Source organism: Ctenocephalides felis, unplaced genomic scaffold, assembly GCF_003426905.1.
Source record: "Ctenocephalides felis isolate EL2017-DRISC unplaced genomic scaffold, ASM342690v1 CF-g0.4_SCAFFOLD_01604, whole genome shotgun sequence".
Classification (NCBI taxonomy): domain Eukaryota; kingdom Metazoa; phylum Arthropoda; class Insecta; order Siphonaptera; family Pulicidae; genus Ctenocephalides; species Ctenocephalides felis.
The window spans coordinates 25,864,202-25,889,819 of NW_020537758.1; the positions used below are offsets into that span (position 1 = coordinate 25,864,202).

The 25,618-nt window shown below is 29.9% G+C and overlaps 2 protein-coding genes across 2 annotated transcripts in view; both read right to left on the reverse strand.

The window, feature by feature from the left end:
* Positions 1 to 3,669: 3,669 nt before the first annotated feature.
* LOC113372524 (phosphoribosylformylglycinamidine synthase) lies at positions 3,670 to 10,561 on the reverse strand. The gene is given in 21 exon segments (XM_026612860.1): positions 3,670 to 3,924; positions 4,134 to 4,366; positions 4,440 to 4,653; positions 4,733 to 4,879; positions 4,946 to 5,183; positions 5,401 to 5,675; positions 5,739 to 5,996; positions 6,074 to 6,368; positions 6,446 to 6,699; positions 6,796 to 7,062; positions 7,445 to 7,626; positions 7,690 to 7,810; positions 8,062 to 8,322; positions 8,405 to 8,658; positions 8,728 to 8,977; positions 9,136 to 9,307; positions 9,549 to 9,647; positions 9,649 to 9,685; positions 9,749 to 9,960; positions 10,092 to 10,200; positions 10,485 to 10,561. Coding segments are annotated over 20 exon segments (4,026 nt in total). The 5' UTR covers positions 10,170 to 10,200; positions 10,485 to 10,561; the 3' UTR covers positions 3,670 to 3,745.
* Positions 10,562 to 11,749: 1,188 nt separating this feature from the next.
* Positions 11,750 to 25,618, reverse strand: part of LOC113373578 (cytoplasmic dynein 2 heavy chain 1-like) — a 30,500-nt gene continuing 16,631 nt past the window's right edge. The window contains 48 exon segments of the mRNA XM_026613868.1: positions 11,750 to 12,098; positions 12,175 to 12,377; positions 12,492 to 12,593; positions 12,676 to 12,896; positions 12,996 to 13,119; positions 13,190 to 13,431; positions 13,483 to 13,531; positions 14,220 to 14,390; positions 14,816 to 15,040; positions 15,269 to 15,426; positions 15,488 to 15,680; positions 15,739 to 15,855; positions 15,926 to 16,075; positions 16,146 to 16,382; positions 16,554 to 16,717; positions 16,789 to 16,915; positions 16,972 to 17,220; positions 17,335 to 17,494; positions 17,563 to 17,759; positions 17,826 to 17,943; positions 18,002 to 18,222; positions 18,297 to 18,519; positions 18,577 to 18,722; positions 18,792 to 18,860; positions 18,920 to 19,097; positions 19,164 to 19,329; positions 19,560 to 19,785; positions 19,854 to 20,086; positions 20,208 to 20,436; positions 20,532 to 20,666; positions 20,732 to 20,876; positions 21,001 to 21,143; positions 21,223 to 21,360; positions 21,433 to 21,674; positions 21,752 to 21,866; positions 21,970 to 22,117; positions 22,181 to 22,318; positions 22,388 to 22,595; positions 22,675 to 22,831; positions 22,898 to 23,005; positions 23,088 to 23,211; positions 23,279 to 23,476; positions 23,634 to 23,857; positions 23,946 to 24,128; positions 24,211 to 24,330; positions 24,406 to 24,544; positions 24,616 to 24,815; positions 24,892 to 25,095. Of these exon segments, the coding sequence (XP_026469653.1) occupies positions 11,750 to 12,098; positions 12,175 to 12,377; positions 12,492 to 12,593; positions 12,676 to 12,896; positions 12,996 to 13,119; positions 13,190 to 13,431; positions 13,483 to 13,531; positions 14,220 to 14,390; positions 14,816 to 15,040; positions 15,269 to 15,426; positions 15,488 to 15,680; positions 15,739 to 15,855; positions 15,926 to 16,075; positions 16,146 to 16,382; positions 16,554 to 16,717; positions 16,789 to 16,915; positions 16,972 to 17,220; positions 17,335 to 17,494; positions 17,563 to 17,759; positions 17,826 to 17,943; positions 18,002 to 18,222; positions 18,297 to 18,519; positions 18,577 to 18,722; positions 18,792 to 18,860; positions 18,920 to 19,097; positions 19,164 to 19,329; positions 19,560 to 19,785; positions 19,854 to 20,086; positions 20,208 to 20,436; positions 20,532 to 20,666; positions 20,732 to 20,876; positions 21,001 to 21,143; positions 21,223 to 21,360; positions 21,433 to 21,674; positions 21,752 to 21,866; positions 21,970 to 22,117; positions 22,181 to 22,318; positions 22,388 to 22,595; positions 22,675 to 22,831; positions 22,898 to 23,005; positions 23,088 to 23,211; positions 23,279 to 23,476; positions 23,634 to 23,857; positions 23,946 to 24,128; positions 24,211 to 24,330; positions 24,406 to 24,544; positions 24,616 to 24,815; positions 24,892 to 25,095 (8,316 nt within the window).

Below are 25,618 nucleotides of genomic sequence, written 5' to 3' on the forward strand. Positions count from 1 at the left end.
CTCTATGTACTAGTTTGTACTAAATTCTAGTGAATTTGATATAGTTTTTACTAATGTAAACAAATTAACGTGCAAACAAATTTCCGAAAAGAAAATTAAAAGTTATTTGAAGAAAAGTAAAAACGTTTAAATTTGCGTTTCAACTGAAAATTGTTCAAAATTTTGATATGCAAGTATATAACACAATTTATACTATTTGTTAGTAAACTTCATCTAGTTTATACTAGTATAAACAAATAAACATGTTCTGAACATATTTCACAAAATGTAAAAAAACATCCAAAATCCACCTATAATCAATTATCAAACTCAAATCTGGGCTTCAACTACAAATTATTCAAAATTTTAATATAAAAGTGAATATAACAATATACATTAAATTTTAGCAAATTTTATCTAGTTTATACTAAAACTAGATGACCCGACAGACGTTGTCCTGTACCCATGTCTACAATTTTTAATATAATATACTAATATTTACCGTTTACCTAAAAATAATAATTATTATTACCTGAAAATAATAATTACTCTTCACGCCAAAATGCATATACATTTATAATATGAGCAATGTTAAATGTAGAACTGCTTTAAATAAAATGATTAGTCTCAATTCTCACACTATATTGGAAACTGAAGTTTTTTAAACGGTATAACATAACCATTACCACAACATAACACTGATACTTGTTGGATGTTGGATTAAATTAATTTAATTTTTTATTATTCAAGATATCCAAAATTGCATCTTAAAATTCTCCTAATCGATATCGTGAGGGCCGAATTGTATGTATTCATCTCTACTTTCCCATTTGTTGTTATAAAGTGAAATTTTTACGAATTGTGGAATTCAAAAATATTGTGGAAAGATAAAAATAGATGCAAAGAAATTATATATTAAAAAAAAAATATATTGAAAATGTAATATCCGAATCTTGTGTTGGCGCCCCCTAAGGCATGCGCCCGTATTTTGCGCATGCATCGCATTAAAGGTAGGACCGGCCCTGATTGATACTTAATTTCATATTTTAAATGATATAATTTGTAATATTTGTTCATATATATCATTGAATCTGCCATATATATACTGTATTTTATATTATTTTAATTTCTGACACATCTCAGTTGTCTTTCGGCAATAATAATGTGGACATTTCATTTTTCTTATTCATTATCATAAATTTATTATACATTTTCTAATATTGTCTAGGTTCAGAAGTCAATTGAAATATTTGGCAGATGATAGTTTTCATTTATTTTCAATGCACTTTATAATCACATACATCTTAGAAAATTTCTTTAACAAACTTCAGAAAGATTTATCAAAATCCGAATAATCGTTAAGGAGGAGGATTAATAAGGATTAATCAAACACTGGCAATTTAATATGAATTTTATATAATAGAAATGAAGCTCTAATTGATTCTGTTTTAGTTAGAAAACGTTTGTATGAGAAAAAGAAAAGGGCTGTTTTTAGGGTTTTTCTGGCAGTTATTCGATTTTCTCTCGTCGTTAAAACCATCTTTGGACATCAACAAAAATTTAAAAAAAAGAAACGGCCAAATTGATCTAAGCATTGTGAGTTATGCGCTTACCAACACATTTTGCGATCCATTTTCATATATAAGATAAACATATAAAAGTGTCCAGAATAAAATTTCCAAAATATTTGACAAAATGTAAAAAAACGTCCCAAACTCGCATATTGAATGCAATTGAATAAAATTTGTTTGATTAATGAAATCTTATACAGCATAATTATACTGTTAGTGTCAGGTCGCTAAAATCATTATTCTGCTTTTGAATGATATTTTAAAGTATTCCAATATTAATATTAAAAAAAAATGTTGGTAATTTTTTTAAACAAATAATTTTTATTTTATCAATTAAATTAATTAATTAATTTAATTGAAAATGGTACATATGATTCAAAAGAAAAAAACATTACTTGCAAAGAGCATTTAAGAATTTTGACCCTTTTATGATGTAAATTTTGAAATATTGATAACAACTGCACTTTTAATAAATATTATTAACACGACAATTAATACACAAATATTATTGTTTTCAAAGAAAACATTCAAAAACGTATTTCCTTGTATAAAAAACACACCTTTTGTTGAACAATGAAAAAAAGTATTTTCCTCTTTTGAAATATTTCTAACTTTGAGCTGTTTTGAAAAAGTAAGAGAAAACGAACTATTAAATTAAGATTAATTTAAAGATATCTATCCACGGATTTTTTCACCAAGTTTTTGTGGTTTTATTCTCATATAAATAACTTAATATATAACACGTTTGAAAAACACATTTGGAAATAAACAGCTGTCAAACAACTGTCAATTTGACGTTGACAGTTAACCTTAAACAATCTAATTTATTTGACGTTTTTTTTAAAGTAACAAATTCATGTATTAATCATTGTTTTGGACTTGAATGAATATCATGAAATGTGTTGAAACAGATATTTTTTAGAATTAGGCCCAACAGTTTGCCAAATTATTTAGAATACATAAACATGAACCACTTTGCCTTAAAATTAAAATATAAAACATTATTTTGTACTTACCTAAATCGTATTTTCACAATAAACACACTTCCACTTTAAATCTATTTAAATTTATGACTTGTACATTTATTATTATTATAAAGAAACAACTTGTTCAATTAAGATCCAGGCAGCACAGACTGTTGATATATTTTAAAAATATTTACAACAAAAATTGAGCATAGAGAGCATGAACATATATTTATATAGACTGGTAACATAGTTTTTAGTATCAACATTTTAGCAGTAGTTTTGTTTAGCATAGTTTTTTTTCTATTTTAATTATCTGAATTGTTTGTTAATTATCTTTAATTATTATTAATTAATCGTTATTAAAATTAATTACATAGTTTTTAGTATCAACATTTTAGCAGTAGTTTTGTTTAGCATAGTTTTTTTTCTATTTTAATTATCTGAATTGTTTGTTAATTATCTTAATTATTATTAATTAATCGTTATTAAAATTAATTAATCGTTAATTATTATTAATCTGAATTGTTTGTTATTAAGTTAATTAAGAAAACAACATTTATAAATAATTACACAAATTATAAAAATAATAATTAAATAAAACTAATATAAAAAACTAATTAAATAAAATATACAAAATATTTCTAACATCCCTCTCGACATGGATCACTTACATGCAAAAATGTATATGATAGAAACATTATTTAAATTCGCAACAATAACAACAAACTCACGATTGAATAAATAAAAGTAACATTTTGATACAAGTATATATACAAATTATGCACATTATGCAAAAAAATCAAATAATATAAATGTGTATATATGCTTGTATCAAAATGTTACTTTTATTTATTCAATCGTGAGTTTGTTGTTATTGTTGCGAATTTAAATAATTTTTAAATAATATATATATATAATGATTTATTAATTAATCTTATATATATACAGTAAACATAAAGCTCCGTGTAGTATGGGAACCATGTACCCAGAGTGCCGTGTAGAGCAAGGGTTTACTGTATATATATATATATATATATATATATAATATATATATATATATAATTGTTAGTTTAGCTCTTTATAAATCGATAAAATGTATATATATATATATATATAACATATTTAATAACACATAAAAAATATAAGGCGAGATTATTTTTTTTTATTTCAATAAATCACTAACATAACAATTATGATAAGTTTAGTATAACAATTTTAGAGTATATGTTATGCATTATTAGAACACCATAAATAAGCGTTATCAAATATTCTTTGCCAAGGGGATTTTTTTAAATTATTCCATGATGCAGGATGCCATGGCCAAGTGATCATTCTGGAGCATCGTTCAGGATGTGGCATCATTGCTAAATGTCTGCCATCTAAAGAACTGATACCTGCAATTCCGCCTGAAAATAGAAACTGCATTAAATAATAATACACATGCCACAAATTAGTTGAGTTAAATATTTTTTTATACTTCTGACAACTAGTAACATTCAAATAAGAAACTTCAACAATATTGGAAGAATGAATAAATTTAAACATATAATCTTTCAATAGAATAAATTAAATTTGGCATAACAATATTTCAAGAAAATATTAAATATAAATTAACCTGGGCTTCCATTGGGATTCCAAGGGTATTGTTCAGTTGGACATCCACTGTCATCAACATAATGTAGGCAAATAGATTTAGAAGCATTTAATCTATCAAGCACTTGTTTAGATTCAAATCTGAAACGACCTTCGCCATGTGCTACCCATACTCCAAAAACAGATCCTTCCATGCCAGAAAGCATAATAGAATTTGATGAGGCTATTTTTACTGTACTCCATCGGCATTCAAATCTTTACAATAATAGTAATATTATATAATAATTAAAAATCTTCAGATCAATTAATAAACAAGTAAAATTCTCACCTTTCTGACTTGTTGTGATCTAATATTATATCACGGTTTTGCTTCTTAAGATTCTTGTCAGGACTCACCCAGCCTAATAAAGCCATAAGTTGGCAACCATTACATACTCCTAATGAAAATGTATTTTTCCTTGAAACAAAATTATCAAATTGCTTAGTTAATTTGTTGTGAAATAGAATACTAGCCGCCCAACCTTTTGCAGACCCCAGTGTGTCTAATAAATATAAATTGCAATGAATTTATTATACAGCCAAACTTTAACAATTTCTATCCAGTAGTAATAAAAGGATTACCAGCATAACTAAAACCTCCAGGAAATACTACTCCTCGAAATTGGTCTAATGTAATTTTGTCACACAGAAGATCTTCCATTGTTATATCAAATACTTCAAAATTGGAAGCCATTAAAGAAGCAATCATTTCCCTATCCCCATTTGACCCTAAAATGAGTTAAGAATCTATAAGAAAATTACTTTCTTATAAACAAAATTTTGCATCAATTTTACCTTCTTCTCTAATTACTGCAACTCGAATTGGTGAAACAATTTTCATAAGTTTTATTTCCGTATCAGTATCAAAGGTTAATTTATATTCTGGTTCTTTTCTGAGAACAAGATTGTCCCATTCCATTTTAACTACTTCGGAATTGGCTTGTCGGAGTTCTAATTGGTAACTGGTTTCTTCCCAAATTTTCATCAAATCAATAACTGTGCTTTCTAAATAAGTTTGATTATTCACTGAAATCTGTAAAAGCATACACAATACATATTTTTTATATTTATTTATAATATTTAAGGCATACCTTAAATCATTACCAGTTATATACATATATATAACTATAAATTTTTTTAGAGATCATAAACCGAATATAAGAATATTATATTATTATATATAAAATATAATATTATATGAGAAAAATGAGACTTTTTGTAAAAATGTAATTAATGATTTGTAACATTACCTTTACTGAGCTTTGCATGCCAGATGATTTGCTTTGCCCAATATAGTGACAATCAATAGCTGACAATTTGAATAATTTTAAACAATGCTCAAAATCTGCACTTTTAACTTCTAAAACCCAACCAATCTCCTCGGCAAATAATAATTCCAAGACATTGATACTTTGAGGAACAGATATTTTAATATTCAGTCCGCACAATCCAGCAAATGCCATTTCAAGAATACATGTTATTAAACCACCATCACTGATATCATGCCCAGATAGAATCTTGCCATCTAGAAAATATTTTAGAAATAATTAGTATTCAGAATAAAACGCATTATATTAATGTGACTCACCATTTATTAGATTTTGTGTAATATTAAAAGCATTCTTCAGCTTAATTGGTTCATCAACATCAGGAGATATATCACCTTGTTGGCCAAAACATTGTGCTAAGCTTGAACCGCCTAGTCTGAATTTACCACTTGACAAATTTACCCAAATCAATGAGCATTCATTTTTAAGAGAACCTGCTTTTAAATCAGGCGTCACATGCTTTCTCACATCTGGACATGGAGCATATGTAGATACCACCAAAGTGCCAGGAGATTTTACTGTCAAACAGCAATATTGCGATTTAGTGCAAATCAAAATATTTTATTATGATTTTGTGATTAAATATATTTCATACTTGTAGTATTTCCAACCCTAGCAGCCATGCTAAGAGAATCTTTACCACCGTCTATCGCTATATTTAAAATGGTCATAATATCACACATGGCTTTGCATGCATCAAATAACTTAGCCCCTTCCCCAGGCAATTTAGCAGCCCACATCCAATTTCCTGAGCATTTAACATCAGCTAAAGAAGATATTTTAGCAAAAACCAAATTTGATAAGCTTTCTGCAACAGTCATTCTTGCACCAGCTGCAGGTGAAAGTAAACCTTTGATTGGTTGAGAACCTATTGATGTTGCTATTCCCTCCTATTTATGAAAATTCAATTAAATTTTTGCTCATAAATAATACCTACACAAACTGTATTAAATAATGGATAACTTACATTTCCTAAATGTGATACTGCAACTATAGCATAATCAGCAAGTGGTGTATGAATAGGCCCCACACATTGCTGTTGAACTATTAAACCTGTTACACATCTATCGACCTTATTTGTCAAAAATCTTTTACTGCCAACATGTAGTAACCTTAGAACACGGTCTAAGCAATTCATAACGGTTAAATTTGCAGGCAACTTCAAAGGTACCACGGGATTTTTTAAACGATTCAGATTGAATTCCTTACGCGGCATTTTACCTGCAATAGTAATTCATAAATATAATTCATTAGTTCTAATACTATAGATTTAAATGCAATAATTATAATAATAATTTTTGCTATTATATTAATTACCTAAAACTGCATCTAAATGCAAATCGAAAGGTACAGGACCCCAGGAATCTCTAGCTTTTCTATCCATATATTTATCAGCATTTTTAATACTGTCTTCAACTAAACTGACATAGCCATTACCAGTTACAATTCCAACAAAATTAATAGGACAACGTTCCCTGTTGCAAATATTGGTCAGTAATTCTCTATCTTCAGGTTTGCATAACAAAGCATTATTTTCTTGGTATTCAGCACCCCACAGCTCTAACACGCTTATCGTTGGATCACCTGAAATAATAATACAATTATTCATTATCGGGCATTAAGCCAGAAATTGAGAGATATTAAAAGATAAAAAATGGTTGCCAATTTTAATGATACCATGGACTCATGGTTTAAATTAATCTAAAATATATAAACATAAAATTTGGTTTAATTGGTTTTGTTTGCCCGGAAATAATGTGTGTGGCTTGTGACAATGTACAAGTGCTATCTCGGGCAATAACGAGCTACCCACGTTACCAATTGCAAGAATATTGTTTGCGCATTGCAATTTAAATGATCTCTTTCGGCACTGTCCAAATGCCAAATTAATCCAAATTAATTTCCTGGTTAAGGGGTTAAATTCTAAAATTTATGCCATAGAGATAGATTTAAAAACTTGACAAACCTAATTTGAAGTCTTTAACAAAGATCACGGCTCCTGCCGCACCAGGTTCAACAAGCTCTTTAAGTACATTTCCATTGCCTCCAGCGCCTTGATCGTGAATAGCCTGTATCGGATTTTTATCTCCTAATTCAATACATGCTCGGACAACACGATTTAACTTCTGTTCCATTTCTGCATCCCCTCTAAAAAATTATAGTATCCCATAGTATAAGTAAATAAAACTGTGATTTAAATTTCAATAAGACCTTTGCACTGCTCCAAAGTCCAGCTCCTCTTTGTTATCACCTTGTACTTCAACAGAACTTGCTGCACCACCTCCCACACCAATCCTATATACCGGACCACCAATTTTAACCAATAACATTCCTATAAAAATCATTTGTTGATAATGAAATTGTTCAAAAATGGAAATTGTTATATTTGAATGTAAGATCAATCAAATGTTTATCATGTCACTTTCATCATTATGCCAGATAACATGAAGTTAACATGAAAATAAATATCAGCCAAACCTTAAAATAAGTTCAGTGCAAATATTGTGTTAACTAATAAATAAATAAATTGCTTTATCTGTAACTTTTTTCATAGTATTTTAATATGTGTATTTTGAAAATTACCTTGCATTGGATCAAATTTATTTGTCATTGTGCTATCCATAAAACCAAGACCGCCACTAAACATTATGGGTTTCACAAATTCTTCTCTTTCGCCATTCGCATTAATGAGACCATAGGAATTTGCAAAACCAGTAATAACCGGTTCACCAAATTTATTTCCATAGTCAGAAGCACCATTGCTGGCTTCAATTATGATTTCTAGAGGTGAAGCAAATTTAGATGGATATTCAGCTTTTTTGTCTTCCCATGGCAGATCGTAACCTATCAAAAACAAACAAAAACTTCCTCAATTGATGTGATTTGCAATCATCTTTAATTAAAATGTTGGTTACAAATAAACTACCTGGTATTAAAAGATTTCCTACGCTATAACCAGCAGTACCAGCTATAGTATGGCCACCCCTACCAACCCCTTCAACATCTCTAATTCTGCCTCCTGTACCAGTAGTGGCTCCACTAAATGGTGCGACAGCAGTTGGCATGTTATGAGTTTCTGCAGTAAAAATCAAATCAGATGTTATTTCTTTTTTTACCATCTCACATGGTTGGCCAGGCACTTTTGGAGCAACAACCAAATGCTTGAAACCTTTAATGGCACTGTATAAAAGACAATATTATGTATTAAACACAATTAGATAAAAAAAATCCATCCTAATTAATCATTACCTGCTGTTATCGCTGAAAGCAATTGTATTGTTTTTATTTGTGTGATTCTGAGTTTTGATAATCATGTCAATTAATGAATCTGATTCTTCTTTTCCATCAATGATCATTTTTCCTTTAAAAAACCAGTGCCTTGAATGCTCAGAATTGCTCTGAGCAAGATCAAAACACTCAACAGTAGTAGGATCTCGTTTTAATTTATCTTGGAAAAGAGTGGTGTAAAAATCTAAATCCCAGTTGTCAAAGGCCAAACCTAAGAATAATATACAGATAACATAAAATTTAAAAGTATAGATTGAATGTTACAATCATATATCTTCAAATATGTTAATATATCGAAAATCTATTGTATATCTTTATAATTACATTCAAATAAAACCATATGTAACATAATATTATACTATATTTTACCAAGTTTATCATTAATATTCTCTAGTGCCTTTCGGCCTTCTTTCATAACAGGTACGACATGCCAAACATCTTCTTTCAATGGCAAACCTTCATCAAAACTATTCTTTGGCAAATTTTTGGTTGTATATTCACATTCAGTCATTCGATCATAAAGAGAAGCACATAATTGTTTCTATAATAGACAAAATTGAATAATAGACTATAATATCAATATAAAATATTTTAAATATATATTTTCATTGGATTTTTTTTTATATGTAATGATTACTAAACAAACTGAATGTGAGATTTTGTTTGTTGTTTGCTATTTAATTTTTTTGGAATTTATGATCATCGATAAGTAAAAGATTTATTATATATTGCATTTCAGTAAATAATGAGACTCATAAGTAAATTTATAAATGCATACTTACTTCAATTTCAGCATTTGGTTTATTTGAAAAATTAAGTAAGTATCTTTTTGATACTTCTAATCTTACAACATTTTTTAAGTTAACATTTTGGCAAAATTGAAACTGAATTACTCGAATCAGCAGTGGAGAAATTGAATCTGAAAGTGCAGATCAAATTTAACATGATGTTGATCATTGCGATATTATAATAATCTAATTACCTAGGTCCACATTCAATCAAAAGGCTGCAATGCCCCGGTTGTAAATGACTTATATCAGAAAACTCCTCTGGCTTTGTATTTTGTTCTACAAAAATGGGTCCTAAAAGCCATTTTAAAATATCCAATTGCTCGGATTTGAGTTGTGGACATTGCTGGTCTAATTCAACATGATAACATAATTCTGTTTTTAAATCAAGAACCAGCCCACTAATCTGTAATAAAAGCAATTTGTTTAATGTGGTACCTATAATTTTAATAACAAGTTTGCGCACTTCTTAATAATAATATAATCTTAATAATATAGCTATATAAAGTATATTACATTTACTTAAATTTTCTTTACCTTTTGCAGTTTTGATAATACTTGTTTTGTCTTCTGATCACTCAGTGCAGGTGTACGATAATATCTTATAATGGCCATTTGTGTAATTAATAACTATTATCAATAGCTACTACAAAAATTAATTACAAAAAATTAATATCAGATTCAAAGAACAAAAACCTAATAACATTAAAACATTTTTCGAATAATTAATATTTCATATCCAACACTGTTAATAGTTGAAGCAATTCTTAACGATTATGACGTAAAATTGATGCAAATATCATTCGATAATCTTTCAAAACACATTATATTAAGATCTGAATGCACATAAACAATTATAAATTTACTCAACAGGTCAAAGATTATCTTAGAGCAAGAGTAGAAAAAATAGATAGGTCAAGTATTACGTACTATTTGTAACTGGAATTAACAAATAGGATTTGAAGGAGCACACATTAACAAGAATGGAAAATTCAATTTTATAAAATATTATGCTTAGAATAGAATAAAACTTAGACTGTTTTACTTAACTCCCATGTAACAAGTCTAATAAGAAACTAACCTCTTCGTTTAATTCAAACGTCAAAAACCGGTTTGCATTCAAATTTCAGGCGCAAACTTCAAAATCATTTTAAATTTTAAATTAATTTTTTACAATTTGCTAGGTGTATCTTAGTAATTCTAATCTAATAACATTCGATTCCAACTTAACTTTTTGGCAAATTAAAACTGATTTATTCGAATCCGCAGAGAAGAAATAGTATCTAAAAGTATAAATTAATATTTAACATGATTTTGGAATAATTCAATATTGAAATAAAATAAATTACTGTCTATGTAGACCTCAATCAGAAGGTCAGAACAATACTCTGGTTGTAAATTACTAGAAATAGAATTTTATTCTGATGAATGCTAGTCAGACAGAAGGCAGGTAAATAGTGTAAAAAACACAAATTAATGATTTGCCTCCCTGGTTTATTATTACCATCACCATTTTATTACAATTAATTATTTTCCTTTCTAACTTTTGCTTCGGCTTTGAAGGAAAGAATTAAGAATATAGGACTTGGTTGACACAGGGTCGACCTATGGTCATAACAATGGGCTGTAGGTTTAACCTGAGGTCAACCCACTGATACCATATATATTAATGAAAGAAGGACGCCAATGGAGAAGATAACTTAAGTTATCTTCTCCATTGGCCTCCAGCACTACATTTCAAAACTCTCCAGATGATTTTTTTGACCTTTCTTAGAGTCCATGTCTTTGATCAGAGGTATGCTCGAGACATAGCACTTTATCAGCTTTTTCCGCAAGTCGGACTCAGTTTTCTCATCAGTAGTATTATTTTTCTTGTGAATGCCACTTTGGAGCTTGCGATCCTTGTATTTGAAATGATCCACGTTTTCCAATTCTTGATTCGATATTTTTCAATTAATCTATTTTTACAAAATATTTTCTATATATTCTTCTATAATTCTATTTCTCTGCATTTTATTATTTTACGCTATTTCAAATTTTTTAGAAAGTATTTTTCAGGAAACTGATATCGCTAATTGATTATTGCAAAATCTTCAAGAGTTTATTAATTTCATTAAATAATAATTGCATATTATTAGTATAGTATTTAATTTATTAGTTTGATATCAGTTACATTTTGTTATCAACCTAACATATTATTTTAAAATACATATAGATGTTCCTGATTTCAACCATAAATCTCGTTCTCCTGGCGTTGAAGTCATTGGCAATTCTGCTATCATTGATAATCGGTCAGATGATTCGTATAAAGGAATCAGGCAGCAGTCACCATGATTAATTTTAGATTCCGGTATCCAAAACACTGAACAAATGGGAAGGGGTTGAGAACTAGGCGAATCGGATGAAGAGGGTTGTAGTTTTCCTCTAGAAAATAAAGCTCCTTCTAATTGCAAACCCGTTATTTTTGCATGATTGGGAAAATTATGAGCATCATTAGACCACGAACAGGATAAATGAAGGCAGTTTAACGGATATCCTGATTTCCTACAATGTAAACAATTATCATATAGAACAATTAATTAGACCGCTTGAAGGACATCAAAAATTGATTTTTATATACCTTGAAGTTATTTGTTTCAGTACAATAAGAAACGTTTTCGGATGAAAAAGTAATGAAAAATCTATTATGCTATCCAATAAAGCGTTAAAGTTTTCTTCGTGGTAAACTCTATATGCTTGATTTGCTCTCTTTGTTAAAGCCCTAAGATAGCTAACTATATCAGGATATGCTTCCCCCCAAATTCTAGCCCAGCAGCTTGGTATCTACAAAAAATAATTGATATAATTTTTTAATAATTTATTTTTAACATTCGAATGATATTGTAAATGTGCAAATATAGAAAATGAAAATGATTTGTGTTATTAATATTTATTTACTTGATTATTAAGTAGACTATTCGCTAAGGTTTCCACATCCTTGTTCTTTGACATTGTTCCTCTAATCACTCGACTGATCGATGATAAATCATGATGCACACGCTGTTCAATTATATAATAATATATTTGAGAAAAAAGTATTTAGATTAAGTTAGTATATTATCATTATTATTTTTGCGAATACCTTCACTAATTCAATAGCAAATGCGCATTCACGCGATGCAAACATCTCTAACGCATTTCCAGTATCACTTTCACTGATCTGCAAAATTTTTGAAGAATTTAAATTTTGAAATAATTTTGAATTTTGATTTAATTTTTTCCATATATTCAAATATGGGGCAATGCCACGGCTCCATTCGTGAGAAATATTAGAAGACTCTTTCGGTTCTCCCAAAGAGAGACCTGAAAATATATTTAAATGATAATTTATAATTAGCAATTGATCAATTTAAATAATAAATTTATTTTCTAAATTATACACATATAACTAAAATTCAATACCAGAAAGTTTGGTCAAAATTTCTGCTGCTCTTTGCATTTCCCAGGCACATTTGATGTTCTGGGGAAGGCCGAGTAGTTTAGTGTCTTCTTCTTCAGAAAGTGCATTCAGAGCAGTGAGATGTTCCTATAATAATAACATTTGAATTATGACAAAACAGGCATAAAATATTATTGTCAATTTCTTTCTCATTTACTTTTAGACTATTGCTTTGTGGCAAATACAGAGAAGCGCCAAGTGGTTTCCAACGTCTAGTGTAAACATCGTTTGTAAAAATCTGTTCTAAATAGGAGTTCATAATTTGGGAATCCTGAATTGCTCCGTCCATTTTTCCACCATATGCTAAAGCCGAGCTCAATGAACGAAGAGTACTCCAATCAGGTTTACCTAACAAATTATTGATATTCCTTTATTCAGTAAATGAAAATAAAATACTAACTTAACAATTTTATGAATTACCTGATCGAAAACATTGGCCGATTATTTGACGGGCAGTCCACAAATCACTTTCATTAAATTCGTAGTATTTTGACCAACCCTGCGTTTAAAATATATCTTAAGGTAATAATATTTTAAGTAATTCTTAAACATAGTTCGTATAAATATATTTAAATAGGAAATTAGAATAATATAGAGGGTATAAAGAGCATAATATTATTCTAATTTTGGCATAATTTAATTTATTTTTTTATTATTTTACTCTAGTACAAATATGTAAAGTAGTTTCTATATCAATAAGCAACTTCTATATCGAAAATAGCTCAAAATAATGATATTTATAATATATACAACTGATACCAAATAAAACTGATTAAAAGAGATATAAACGATTTAATAATATAATTGTAATTAATTACATTCAATGATATGAATTTTTTATAGTTCAAATTGTCACTACGACATCAATATATATACTATGAGAATATAGTATATATACTATGAGAAGTACAACTAAATATTTGAGTCATAAATTAAAATCCTTGTTTAATAAAGATAAGCAACACAAAGCATAACTTTGTGATATTAGCAAAATTAACCAGTGTTTCATTGTACCTCTTTGAAAGTTTTGTTTTTAAACATATTTTGCTGGACTATTGAAAATGGTCTGACAATAATTAATAAAATTTTATATTAGATGTTTATCTTATTATATTAAAACTGCATTTGTTTATTGCGTTATATATATTGAACGAATAAAATTTTTATTTTGTATGTTTTTTTCTTACCTGTGGTACAAATGCTCGTCTTTCTATTAGGGCAGCATGTAGTATGGCCAAGGCGACATGGACGGGAGCCTGGTAGCCGTCCGGGCAAATTCCTCTAGGGTCTGATGAGGCCCATGTGGCCAAGGTCCTCGTAGCTGAGGCTAACAAACCGCGTGGGGCTTCGTAGGAAAGCTGAAAATGTAAAGAACACTTTGTTAACTTACTGAAGGAGAAGTTTATCCTGTCGCAAGAACATTCGATTTGCCAATTTAATGTTTTCTCGACGTTTCAACTCATTCTGCATCGCATGAGACAAAATTTGGAAAAATTATGTGTGTGTGGGAGAGCAGAAATTTGATCATTCTTTGACATTTTCGAAAAATAACTTGTAAATATTTCAAAAATTTAAAAGCCATTCGATGTAGCTCGGAAAGAACTCACGTTGATTATAGTTTTATAAATGACGACGTTAGAAACTTAAGTCTAAGAAACATCCCAAAATATTGTAGTAATAGGAAAAATAATTTTAATTTTAAAAATTTTTGTTATCTAATTTAATTTATATAATTTTTAGGACGTATAGTAATACTAATAAATAAATCAATTATATTAGTTACCTTCAAACAGTTTCTTGCCAACGATTCTGGGAAGGCGCTCGTCCTTTCAGTTGTGAGCCATAAGCGGAAATTTTCATGAGGTTTTTGAGAATTAATCAGTTCATCCAATGATAGTAACCACTTTTTAACCAAATGTACGTTTTTCAAACATACCCAATAACCTTGTGAAGCGGCCGATTCAACTACGCGCATTGCTAATTCCTCTTGACCTTCTCCCATAGAAATCTGTAAAAAAACAGATTTATGTCGTACATTAGAATTTGCATCATCATTTCTTCCAAATAGTTTACAGGGTAGTTAGTATGCGCATACTTTCATATGAATTAGTTATGTTCTATAAACATGGCATGTCGTGCGAAGATTATATGAAGAAATCAGCAGATGTAAATAGTATTGTGCAGAGAGTAGGCATCTGTGATTTCAACTTTTCAATATTTCTTAATATCTATCTACCTCTTTGTAATCTTGCCCAACAGTACTGTCTGCTAGTTCCTTAACTTCTTTTGAAGGATCAGTACCTGGTGATGCAATCAGAAGAATTGGTTCCGAAGCTATGGATTCCGAGAGAACGTGTCGCAATTGCGTCGACAGAGGTGACAAAGATTGCAAACCTATTAAAATATTAAAAAATATTATGGATTCAAAGTTATCATTAAATATTCAAAAGTTTACCCAGGATATTTAGAACACAATGATTGATAGCAGTGTATAGCATATCAGGTTTCAAAGCTTGTAAAACCAGCACGGTCTGGAAAAGTGTTATATTAACATGGAGCTTTACTTCATCATTTACTTTTGACAACGTTGCTTTCCAAGCAGATTCGTTAGTTAATCCTAAATTATTGTACAAATCCGGTAAAAAGACCTGAAAAGTAATATATTTTTTAAAACACAACACAAAAAAATAATGTAGAAATATGTACTTTTAGGATGCGAATATTCTGTGCTTGATGTTCATCCAGCCAAGTAGGAGTAGGGCTTATATCAATATCTTCATTATCGGCGATCATTGCTGATCGTTTTGTAAATATATCCCATTCCTTAAAATAATTAATTAATTATTAATTAGTATTAGATTATAATAAAAAATAATATTTCATTTTAACTCACTATTTGTGGTATTTCCTCTACATACAATCTTCTTATTAAATGAAGTGCTACTACTAATTGCTCATTTTTAAACATACTTCGAGCTAAGTAGTGATAAGTCAATTGCGTGATTTTTATTTTGAATTCTTTACCTTGGAAATCTTCTTTACTCTAAAATTGCATCAGTTCATTAGGAAATAATATTTAAAAATATTTGTTTTTATCCATGGTTATTTTTTACCTTTCCACAGAGAACCTTCAAGAAAAGCCTTTCGAAAGCAGCTACTGATAGTATGCACAATGGATACCCTTTGCCAAGTTCCTGAGCAGCAAAAAATGCTGTACTTGCTATTCGGCAAGGTTCATCGTAAATAGAACATTGGCTTTCTATTTCTTTTCGAATAGATTGAGATTCGATTAAAGACGAGTCTATTTCTGCACTGCTTGTTTTGGCTTTCTTTAGTGAATCTAGTAACTCCTGAATAAATATCATTAGTAGACATAAAAACAGACTCTATATTAATCTAGCAACATTGTTTCTACCGGATAAAAAAGTCAAGAAAATTGATAAGTTTTGCATGCCGAAATCAGTAAATATTATATGATGATTTGAAACTAAGCATACTATTAGGAGACAAATAATAATTACATGATTTTGAAGAATATCGCCTTGTGCTTCAGCAAGTGTTTGCAACAATCGATCATTAAGGGCCATTCTTTTATTTTGTAAATTTTCTTCTTGTATCCATAATTCTTTTTGACGCTTTTCCAAATCTGGATTCAATTCTAACAACGCTTTCTGTACTAATTTCGCTATAAAATTAATAATGTTGAAAAACATTTCAATACTTATGTAAAAAGTATACGAATTTTAAATTTTATACCAGCTAATCCTTCTCTCGTTGTGGAAAAATTAATCATTGTAACTAAATCTGCAAATTGTTGCTTGTAATTTCTTGTAGTCAAAATGAGTTTGAAGTCGCTATGCAAATCGATGACGTGATTACCCACCTAATGAATGAAAACTCACAGTTTGGTAAAAATGTCCATTTCACTTAATTTATTACCTGTATTAATGTCCTGTTTCCTTGCATCATAGTTTCATTTCTCAACAATGGTAATAAAATGCCATCAACTCTGTCTACTTCTGTAATAAGAAGGGTTTTGCCAAATCGAGCAGCTAATTCTAGATTATGAATTAATTTTGGACTGCTTTGTGATATCACATCAGTTGTCTTAGATCCACCTTGTATGTGCTGTACAAGCCAAGGAAGAGCAAATCCTGATGGGTCGACCACCAGAGGAATGTTGATGCACTACAATTTAGAACATTTATTTTAATATTTCTTTTGAAAATATTTTTATTAAGTATAAATTCAATGATACATTCTACCGTAAAATATCAGTTGTTAATGTATGAAAGTACTTACTTTTATCAAGAATATAGCATTTTCTATCGATAATTTATCCGATGGTAATTTATTGGAATTCCACTGCAACAACTCTTGTTCAGAGGACAAAAACTTTACCAAAGAAAAATTTTCCAATCCATCTGTATTAAGAATTGACAGCCACTTATCCCAGATCGATCTAAACATATAATATTTTTTTAAATACAATCTTTAATGTTATTCAATACAATGCATATTATCTCGCACTTTCTACTTTCTTCAGTTTCGCTCGGTAAATAAGTGAGGCAAGCTGCTGCTAATGTCGCCTTGACTGGAAGAATTTTAAGTTCTTCTGATTCAACAGTTAATTGATTTTGCCAGTGCATGTATTCATCATGCAATCTTCCAACAAGTTCTTGCGCTGCCCTCAAAGTGTTCTGTGCAGCTTGTAGTTTTAATTCGATCTAAAAATAATAATGGTAAATGATTAATGAGAAAATTAAATTAGGAATGGTAAATTTGTGTTGTACTTGTGCAGCTTCTTGCGTGTATTGATTTAATTGTCCAGACAATGCAGCAACTTTATCATCCACATTAGATAATCCGCTACTTAACTCCGACATTTGTTCTTCGGCTAATTGAAGATTTCTAAAAATACAAGTTTTATGATCGTCCTCCATCGAAATAATTGTTATTCAATACTCACTGCATCAGTTGTTTGTGTTCCTTCTCTAAAGGTTTTATCTTTTCTACGACTTGGGCATATTTCACATTTGCAGTAACCCATGCTGCAAGCGGTGCAGCTGCTGCGGATGCCCTTTGAGCTGCTTTTGCGGTGAATGATGCCGATTTATTTTTAAGTAATTGTTCGACTGCTAATCTGCTATCGACTGTTATACGAGTTGCATCAAACATTTTGATGTCTTCCTGCAAAATATATAATTAATAAATAGACTATCAATGTATATCAATATGAATTTGTAAAAAAGTAATGTTTCCACCTTTATTCCTCGTTTTGCGAGGAAGCTTTTCATGCTATTCCATGATGTATCTAAAATACCCATTAGTCTAAGGACTCCTTCTAAAATATCTCGAATAACATCAGGAGGTGCTCTCAAGGACCTGATTTCTGATAATGATTCCCCTTTTATGTCACCAACTGCAGAACGCGCAGCTTGCAGTAGCGGTTCTACTTCTTGGAGTTCTACATCAATTTCTTTTTTCCTAGAATATTACATAATAGTTACTAAGTTAGTTTTGTTAAACAATTGATATAAATACCTTTCCATTAACAATGTATTTTTCTTTTCTGTTTCTTCACGAAGTTTGAGCATTTCGCCTCTGTGAGTTGTGGCACTTCGCATAGTAGCTTGTATCATATCCAATGCTTTTGCTGCTTGTTGCCTTTTCTCAGTTAAATTTTTATCCTATTAATTCGAATAAATTACTATACTTATGGATATCTTTATTGAAATCAAAGTGACTTAAATTTATACCTGAACAGCGGCATCAGCTTCCAAACCAGCAACCACCGATCTAGCTTCAGTCAATTTTTGGACACCAGCCTAAAATTAGTATCAACATCAACATTCAATTTTAAATTGTCAGATTGCTTTTAAAGTACCTGTAGTTTTTTCTGGCTTTTCATAATATTAACTGTTTTTTCTCTAAAAATTTTTCTGTAGGTTTTAATATAATTTAAAAATCTTCGCGAAGTGGCTAGATGTCCAGTAGCTAAATGTAGATCAATAAAATTACTAGGTATTTCATACTTAAATCCTTCTAGCGGTTCTTCTTTAGATCTGTACAAAATAGAAAAACAAAAAGTATAAAATTGGATACAAATTGATATAGCGTCAGATATTTACATGTCCATTATTTTTTTTGGCATGTCGTTTAAGACTTCTTCGCTCCAATCCGTTAAATTTTTAACACAGCAATTACGGAATAACATTGGATTACTTGCAAACAAAGTGTTTAATTCAGCACCATCAATATCTAAGCAAATTGCTAGATGTAAATTGTATTTTACTCCTAAAACAATCATAAGAAATAATTAATTAAATATCTATATTAAAGATCATTTTGTTAATATTTAATTTTATTATTAGAATAGATTATAACCGCAAAGATTATATGTATATAAAAACACAACCATATATTAAACAAATATTACAATAGAGTTTTTCTTAAAAAAATAATTTTTATAAGAATATTCATTTGATTCATCATTATAAATCTAAGGGTAATATTACTCTACTTACTTTGCATAAATAACTCTACTGGCGTTGCAGGTTCGTTGGCAAGCCCTGTAAGGTAATCTCTTAATGGTCCAGCAAGAGATTGCAATTCTTCTCCATATAATCGTGGGATTTCTCCAGAACTTATCAAGGAGCCCAAAGGTGCCATTATTCCAGGCACGGAATCTAAAGCGTGTTGTTCTATTACAAACCATACTGGCGTGTTGTCCAGCGCCGCTGTTTGCATCGCCTACAATAGAATGATTAGAAAATTATTAATTTAAAAATTAAAAATGGAAAAAGTATATTTTGTTTTACTGTTTTTAAATCTGCGAATAATTCTTTTAAGCCGTAATTTTTGCTAATTATTGGATAAATCAAATTAGCATTTCTCAGAGCTGAAGCTACGCGTAGCGCGGCTTTTCTTCCGCATCCGTTTTTATTTAGCAATACCGCATGCCCTCCATTTTCACCTAATGCTCTTGAAGTTGCAGAGACGGCGTATAAAAGATCTTTATTTATGACTAAATCTAATAAGATGTTATCTCTGCCTAAAATATAAAAATTATAGAATTCAGTCTATTAACAGTATCATTATCATCTTAAGTTCATCTAAGCTAGTTACATAAAAATATAAAGTTTTGATGACTAATGTAATTCTAAAAGACTTACTAAACTGAGTAATCCCCTGTTCGACCATGTTGAACCAATCATCATAGCTTATCCAACTCAAATTTTTAAAACTTTGGGTTTCCATGCAGACAAAGTAACCATGGTTAATTGATCCAATGCTTCCCCAATACGTAGTCATTATTTTTTCTAACACCGAATTAAATGCAGATTTATCTGCAGTAGATGTTAACTTGTCTCGGAATAAATGGCACAATTCACGAGCAAATACCTAAAATAATCAGTATGTTAAAATTATCTTTTAAAATAGTTTTTAATGCGTTTTAAACAGTCAAATGAAAATTAGTAATTTTTTTTATTAAATACTTGTAAAAGCCAAGAAACTGCCTCTTGTTCTTTCTGATCCGCCGTGTATAGCAACAAATTCAAACACCACTGTGTCAAATCTCTTGGCGTCAATGCATAATGGACATATTTAGAAGAAGAAAACAGAGATTTCAGCTAAAATATGTACATTCAATATTATTATTAGCAATAACACAAAAGTAAATTTAAAAATAACTTACTTCTTCATATATGTCCAGCATAGTTAATGTCAATTTATCAATTTCCTTCGGCTTCGACCAGTGTGAATGTTTTGGTAGCAAATTATTTAATATAATATTTAAGTAAAATGAATAAATTGTCTTCAAATCTTCTTTGGAAGGATAACTGAAAATGTAATACATGAAAAAATAATTAAGGGCAAGAAGTACTCGCAAGGACAAGAATCAATGTATAGTATTTGTTTATTATTATGAAACAAAGTATTGTGTTTTTCTCAAATATTAATTACCTCAGTGTACAAATATTAACGATTGATAAAAATCTAGGTGAAAGCGAAGAAATAGCTTGATCTTCCACTGATGCAATAATTTGTACATTTAATAATATGACCCAATCTAATTTTTCGTCAAAAAATCCTCCATGAGTGATGATCTGGAATTTATCAAAATATGATACGAAGAATCGGTTTGAGTAATTATTGATGATAATAATAAATTGTTGCTTAGTTTACCTGGATAAGAAGTTGAACTACCATGCTGGTCCTGCAATCATCACAATTCGCTAAATCTAAATCTTTAAAATACAACATTAATTTTTTATATCGCGCTCTGTATTCTTTACCACGTGTTCCAGTAACGACAAGGCAGTGCTGAAACAATACAAAATATACTAATATCATAACTGGACAAATCGCAAAATCCTGAACTATATAGAAATTTACCTGTTCTAATATATCCAAAACATGTTGAGCACTCAAGAGATCGTTGCAATTCACAATTACCAGTTTTATATCCTCTTGCTCTAATATAATGGTTTCGACTATAAGACGTTCCCCGCATCCTGCAGGAGCTACTATTAGTAAAGCATCATTTTGGTCACCATTTAAAATTTTTTTGAAGTTTGCACAGGTAGCTAGGACGTCTGGAGTTTCAACTAGTGGTAAACCGTTTTTCCTTGGGTCAACTAAAAGATATGATATATAATGTAAAAAGTTTTGTCTGTAAAAATACCATTACACCACAAATGTAAGATTTTCTTACTGCTTGTTGATGGCATTCTCAATCCGTATATATCTAAGCGTTTAGTTTTGTGATTGAAATAGCTTTGTAAAGGTTTGCTTTGGTCTGGAAGATATTCACCAATCCAATCAAATACCTAAAAGTGAATTTACATAGAGAACTTGAGTAATATACAATACAAAAAATAACTGATAGAATTTCACGAAAATAACAACATTTCATAAATTCTTTAAGCTTACCATTCTTGCAAATTCTCCTCTTGCATCAGAATCTAAAAACCCTCCAAGACCGCTAACAAATTCTATAGCTAATTCTTGTTTGTTAGAAATTCTATTCATCCTGTTTAAGGCAGATTTCACAAGGCCAACTCGCGAAGGACTAATAGACCTAATGAAAAAATAATTTATGTCGAAAGTATTTCATTAAATTAACTATTCGATATATAAGTACTTGATCTCGTTTTTATAAATCCAGTCCAACGCATTTGTTAAATTACTTTCCAAGAAGTTATTTAAAAATTGACGGTTAATTTCAGGCTGAGTTTGCAACCAAGAAGATACTAATAACTGAACATCTAAATCATTATCACTGTAATAAAAGATAATAATATAATGCAATAAATGAAACCTAATTGTAATAATTGTTGACTAGCATTACCTAAAATGAATAATGGCCAATCTAGAAACTGTAGCTGGTGATGCATGTACCAGTTCATGTGTTTCAAATAAGAAATTTATGTTATTACCAAATTGGATTCGCCAACCAGATGGCAAAGTTAAAATTTTATTATCATCCAAAACCGAATTCAATGATTCAATCCATTCAGGATCTATATCGCCATCGCAAATAACCCATGACCAAGCATCTAATACAAAACAATTGCAAATTTATTAAAATTAAGTATTCAAAATTTTATTTAAATTAATTCCATTTGAAATTTGTACCTTCTGATTCATCATGAGCTATCTGAGCAGTTCTGGTTAGAACTCCGTCTGTCCATTGTCTGGTGTCAGCATCAGTATGACCCAAAAGCATTTTTTTCGGTAAAGCTTTTGGAGATATAGTATGACTTTTTACTCTGTTTGATAGAAAACTCAAAGCCTATGAGTAGAAATCAAATGAATCAAACCATTTGAAATAAGAAGAGTATTTTTGCGTAAAACATACGTGTTTTAGTAAATTTATTATTGTTGTTTTTCCTGTTCCAGAGGGACCGACCAAAACGACACCCATGCGTTGCTGAAGTTGTTCATATAAATCAAAACATTTTGAAATCTAAAGATTTGAAAAATGTGTTACTTGAATAACTAAGTATATATTATCACAATATAGTTATAAGTTCGGTTTCCTTCATTACCTGAATAATATTAGGTTGCAAATTCAATTCAACAAATGCTTTCTGCAAAGCTATTTCTAATTCAGCGTGATCAAAAGTTTTAAAATTAACTCCAGAAAAGACATCCTTAATCAATATATTAAACCTAAACATCCAAAAACAATAAATAAACAGGTATTTCAAATAATTTCAATTTATTTCCAAAAACATACTTGACGCAATCTGAATGTGTTAGTTTGGATATCGTATTAACTCTCAAACCTTGAACAGCAATTTCAATTTCTAAATCTTCTGAGACATCACCTTTGTGTTGTTTTCTTACAGATGCTAATGTTCTGCCACACCATCCAAGAATTGCCTTTAGAGCTCTTAAACCCCAATCATAATGTTGTTGAGGAGAAAGTAATTTACTAAAATATAAAAGATTTATGTAACTATTTACAAATACAGGTTTGTGTCCGATGCTTTTGGAGTTAGATTGTTCTAATTGTTCGACAAATTCAATTATTTCTCCAAATTATTACAAAATATCTAAATGCTATATCTTTATGCATATTCTTATCTTACCTTGCCAGATCAAAGAGTTCCACAATTCGATCAGCAATTGTGTCAGCACAACGAAATCCTTCCGCAAAAAGTAAAACTCGTGCAATATCACTCGGTTTGGGTGAAGCCATCACTACAGGTCGAAATAGAGCTTGTAGATTTGCTGGTAACCTATTTCTACCCCCATATGCAGCACCACTCGGGTTCAGAGTCACAAATACACCACAGTTAGAATCTAGCAAGATCTGGAAACACAAAATACAAATTAAGTCATTTTTTTAATTTATCTGGCTGATTAGTCTGTGAATAGCACAAACTAATGCATAATTTTACCTTTTGTCCTTGTAATTCAAGTTCTGGATCTTTATTTTTTATAGCAGCTTGTAAAGGCTGTAATAACATTGATACTGCTGATAACGTTGCTTCCTGAAGACGATTGAACTCATCAAAACAACCCCATGAACCGCAAAGAGCTAGCCCAGTAAGTATTCTGCCCATAGCTGTTGCATCTATACCCTGAAAATATAAATATTTTTTTCAATATTTTTTGTCACAAAAAGGACATTAATAAATATTATAATTAGTTTAATCAAAATACCTCATCACAGTTAAAAACAAGAACATGTCTTCCGAGCATGGACCCCATAGATTTAACGCACTCTGTTTTACCAGTTCCTGCAGGTCCAACTGGATTTGCTCCAAGTCCCAAATTCATAGCCTTAGTAAAGTAAATGACACAAAATTAAGTCAAAATATTAAACAAAAATGATTGTACGAAAGTACTTTGAACAACCTGAGTCAAGATCAAATAACATTTATGGGTCAATGAAGTATGCACAAGCCTTGGACTATTTCCTAAATACTCATAACTGTATGGAAATTCGGCATGTACCATCCGAATAATTGCACACCCTTGCTTATTCAAATAGAATCTGAAAATAAAAAAATGCAGATTACATTTGTAATCATATAAAATATGCTTCTAAATGAAAGTTTTTAATACCGAAGTTGACTAATCCAATGCCAATCTTGTGTACTGGAGACATTATATTTCAAAAGATCTTCGACTATTGATATATGATGAATGTGCTCAATTAGCAAAGCTTTCAATTTCAAACCAAGAATCTTTGTTTCTACAGAATTTTCATTTGGATTTGAACTACTTAAATCAAGTGCGCTGCTTGTATAGTTATTTAATTGGATCTGAAAACATTTTAAATATAACAAATACTTTATAAATTAATTACATTGAATATCAAATGATTTTAATGTTGTGTACCTTGAGTTTCTCCAGTAAAGAATTTAGAGATCTTTCATTAATAGCCTTTTCGCAACGTGTAGTAAAATTGATGCATTCTGCAAGACATAATAATTGTGCCGGAAAATCTAGTGCTTTATCGCCACTTTCTGACGATTGAACACATTTCACCAAAGTTGTACGTAATGTGGAACGCATTTCGTTTACCAATTCACCTAACCAAATCTGTAATGATATATGATTTGTATTAATATTCATCGTACTAGTATTTATCAAATATATCACTGATGAACATAAATAAAAAATCACATTTTTTGACGCACACATACATATGTACAATGATGGTTTATTAGTATAATTAACTTCCCGTAGGGCAAGTTATAGTAATCGCAAAAAAATCGAAAATGAAAATTTTTATATATCTTCACGTTTCAAAACTTTCTGAACATTTTGGCATACCTTAGAAAAAATAGATGTATGTGTGTGTGTATGTGTGTATGTGTGTGTGTGTTCGGATACAAATTTTCGTCGACGATTTCGGGAACACGGTTGAAGCGATTTGAATAATTTAAAAAACATTATATTCGTATTGATAAGAAGACGTGCCGAGTAGTTTTTGGCAAAGGCAGGTCTAGCCGTTCCGAAGATATGGAACAAAAAGTGCCAAAAACGGTAACTCAGTTTTTAAGAGAACAGAGCGTCCGATTTGAATAATTCAAAAAACATTTTACTTGTATTAACAAGATGA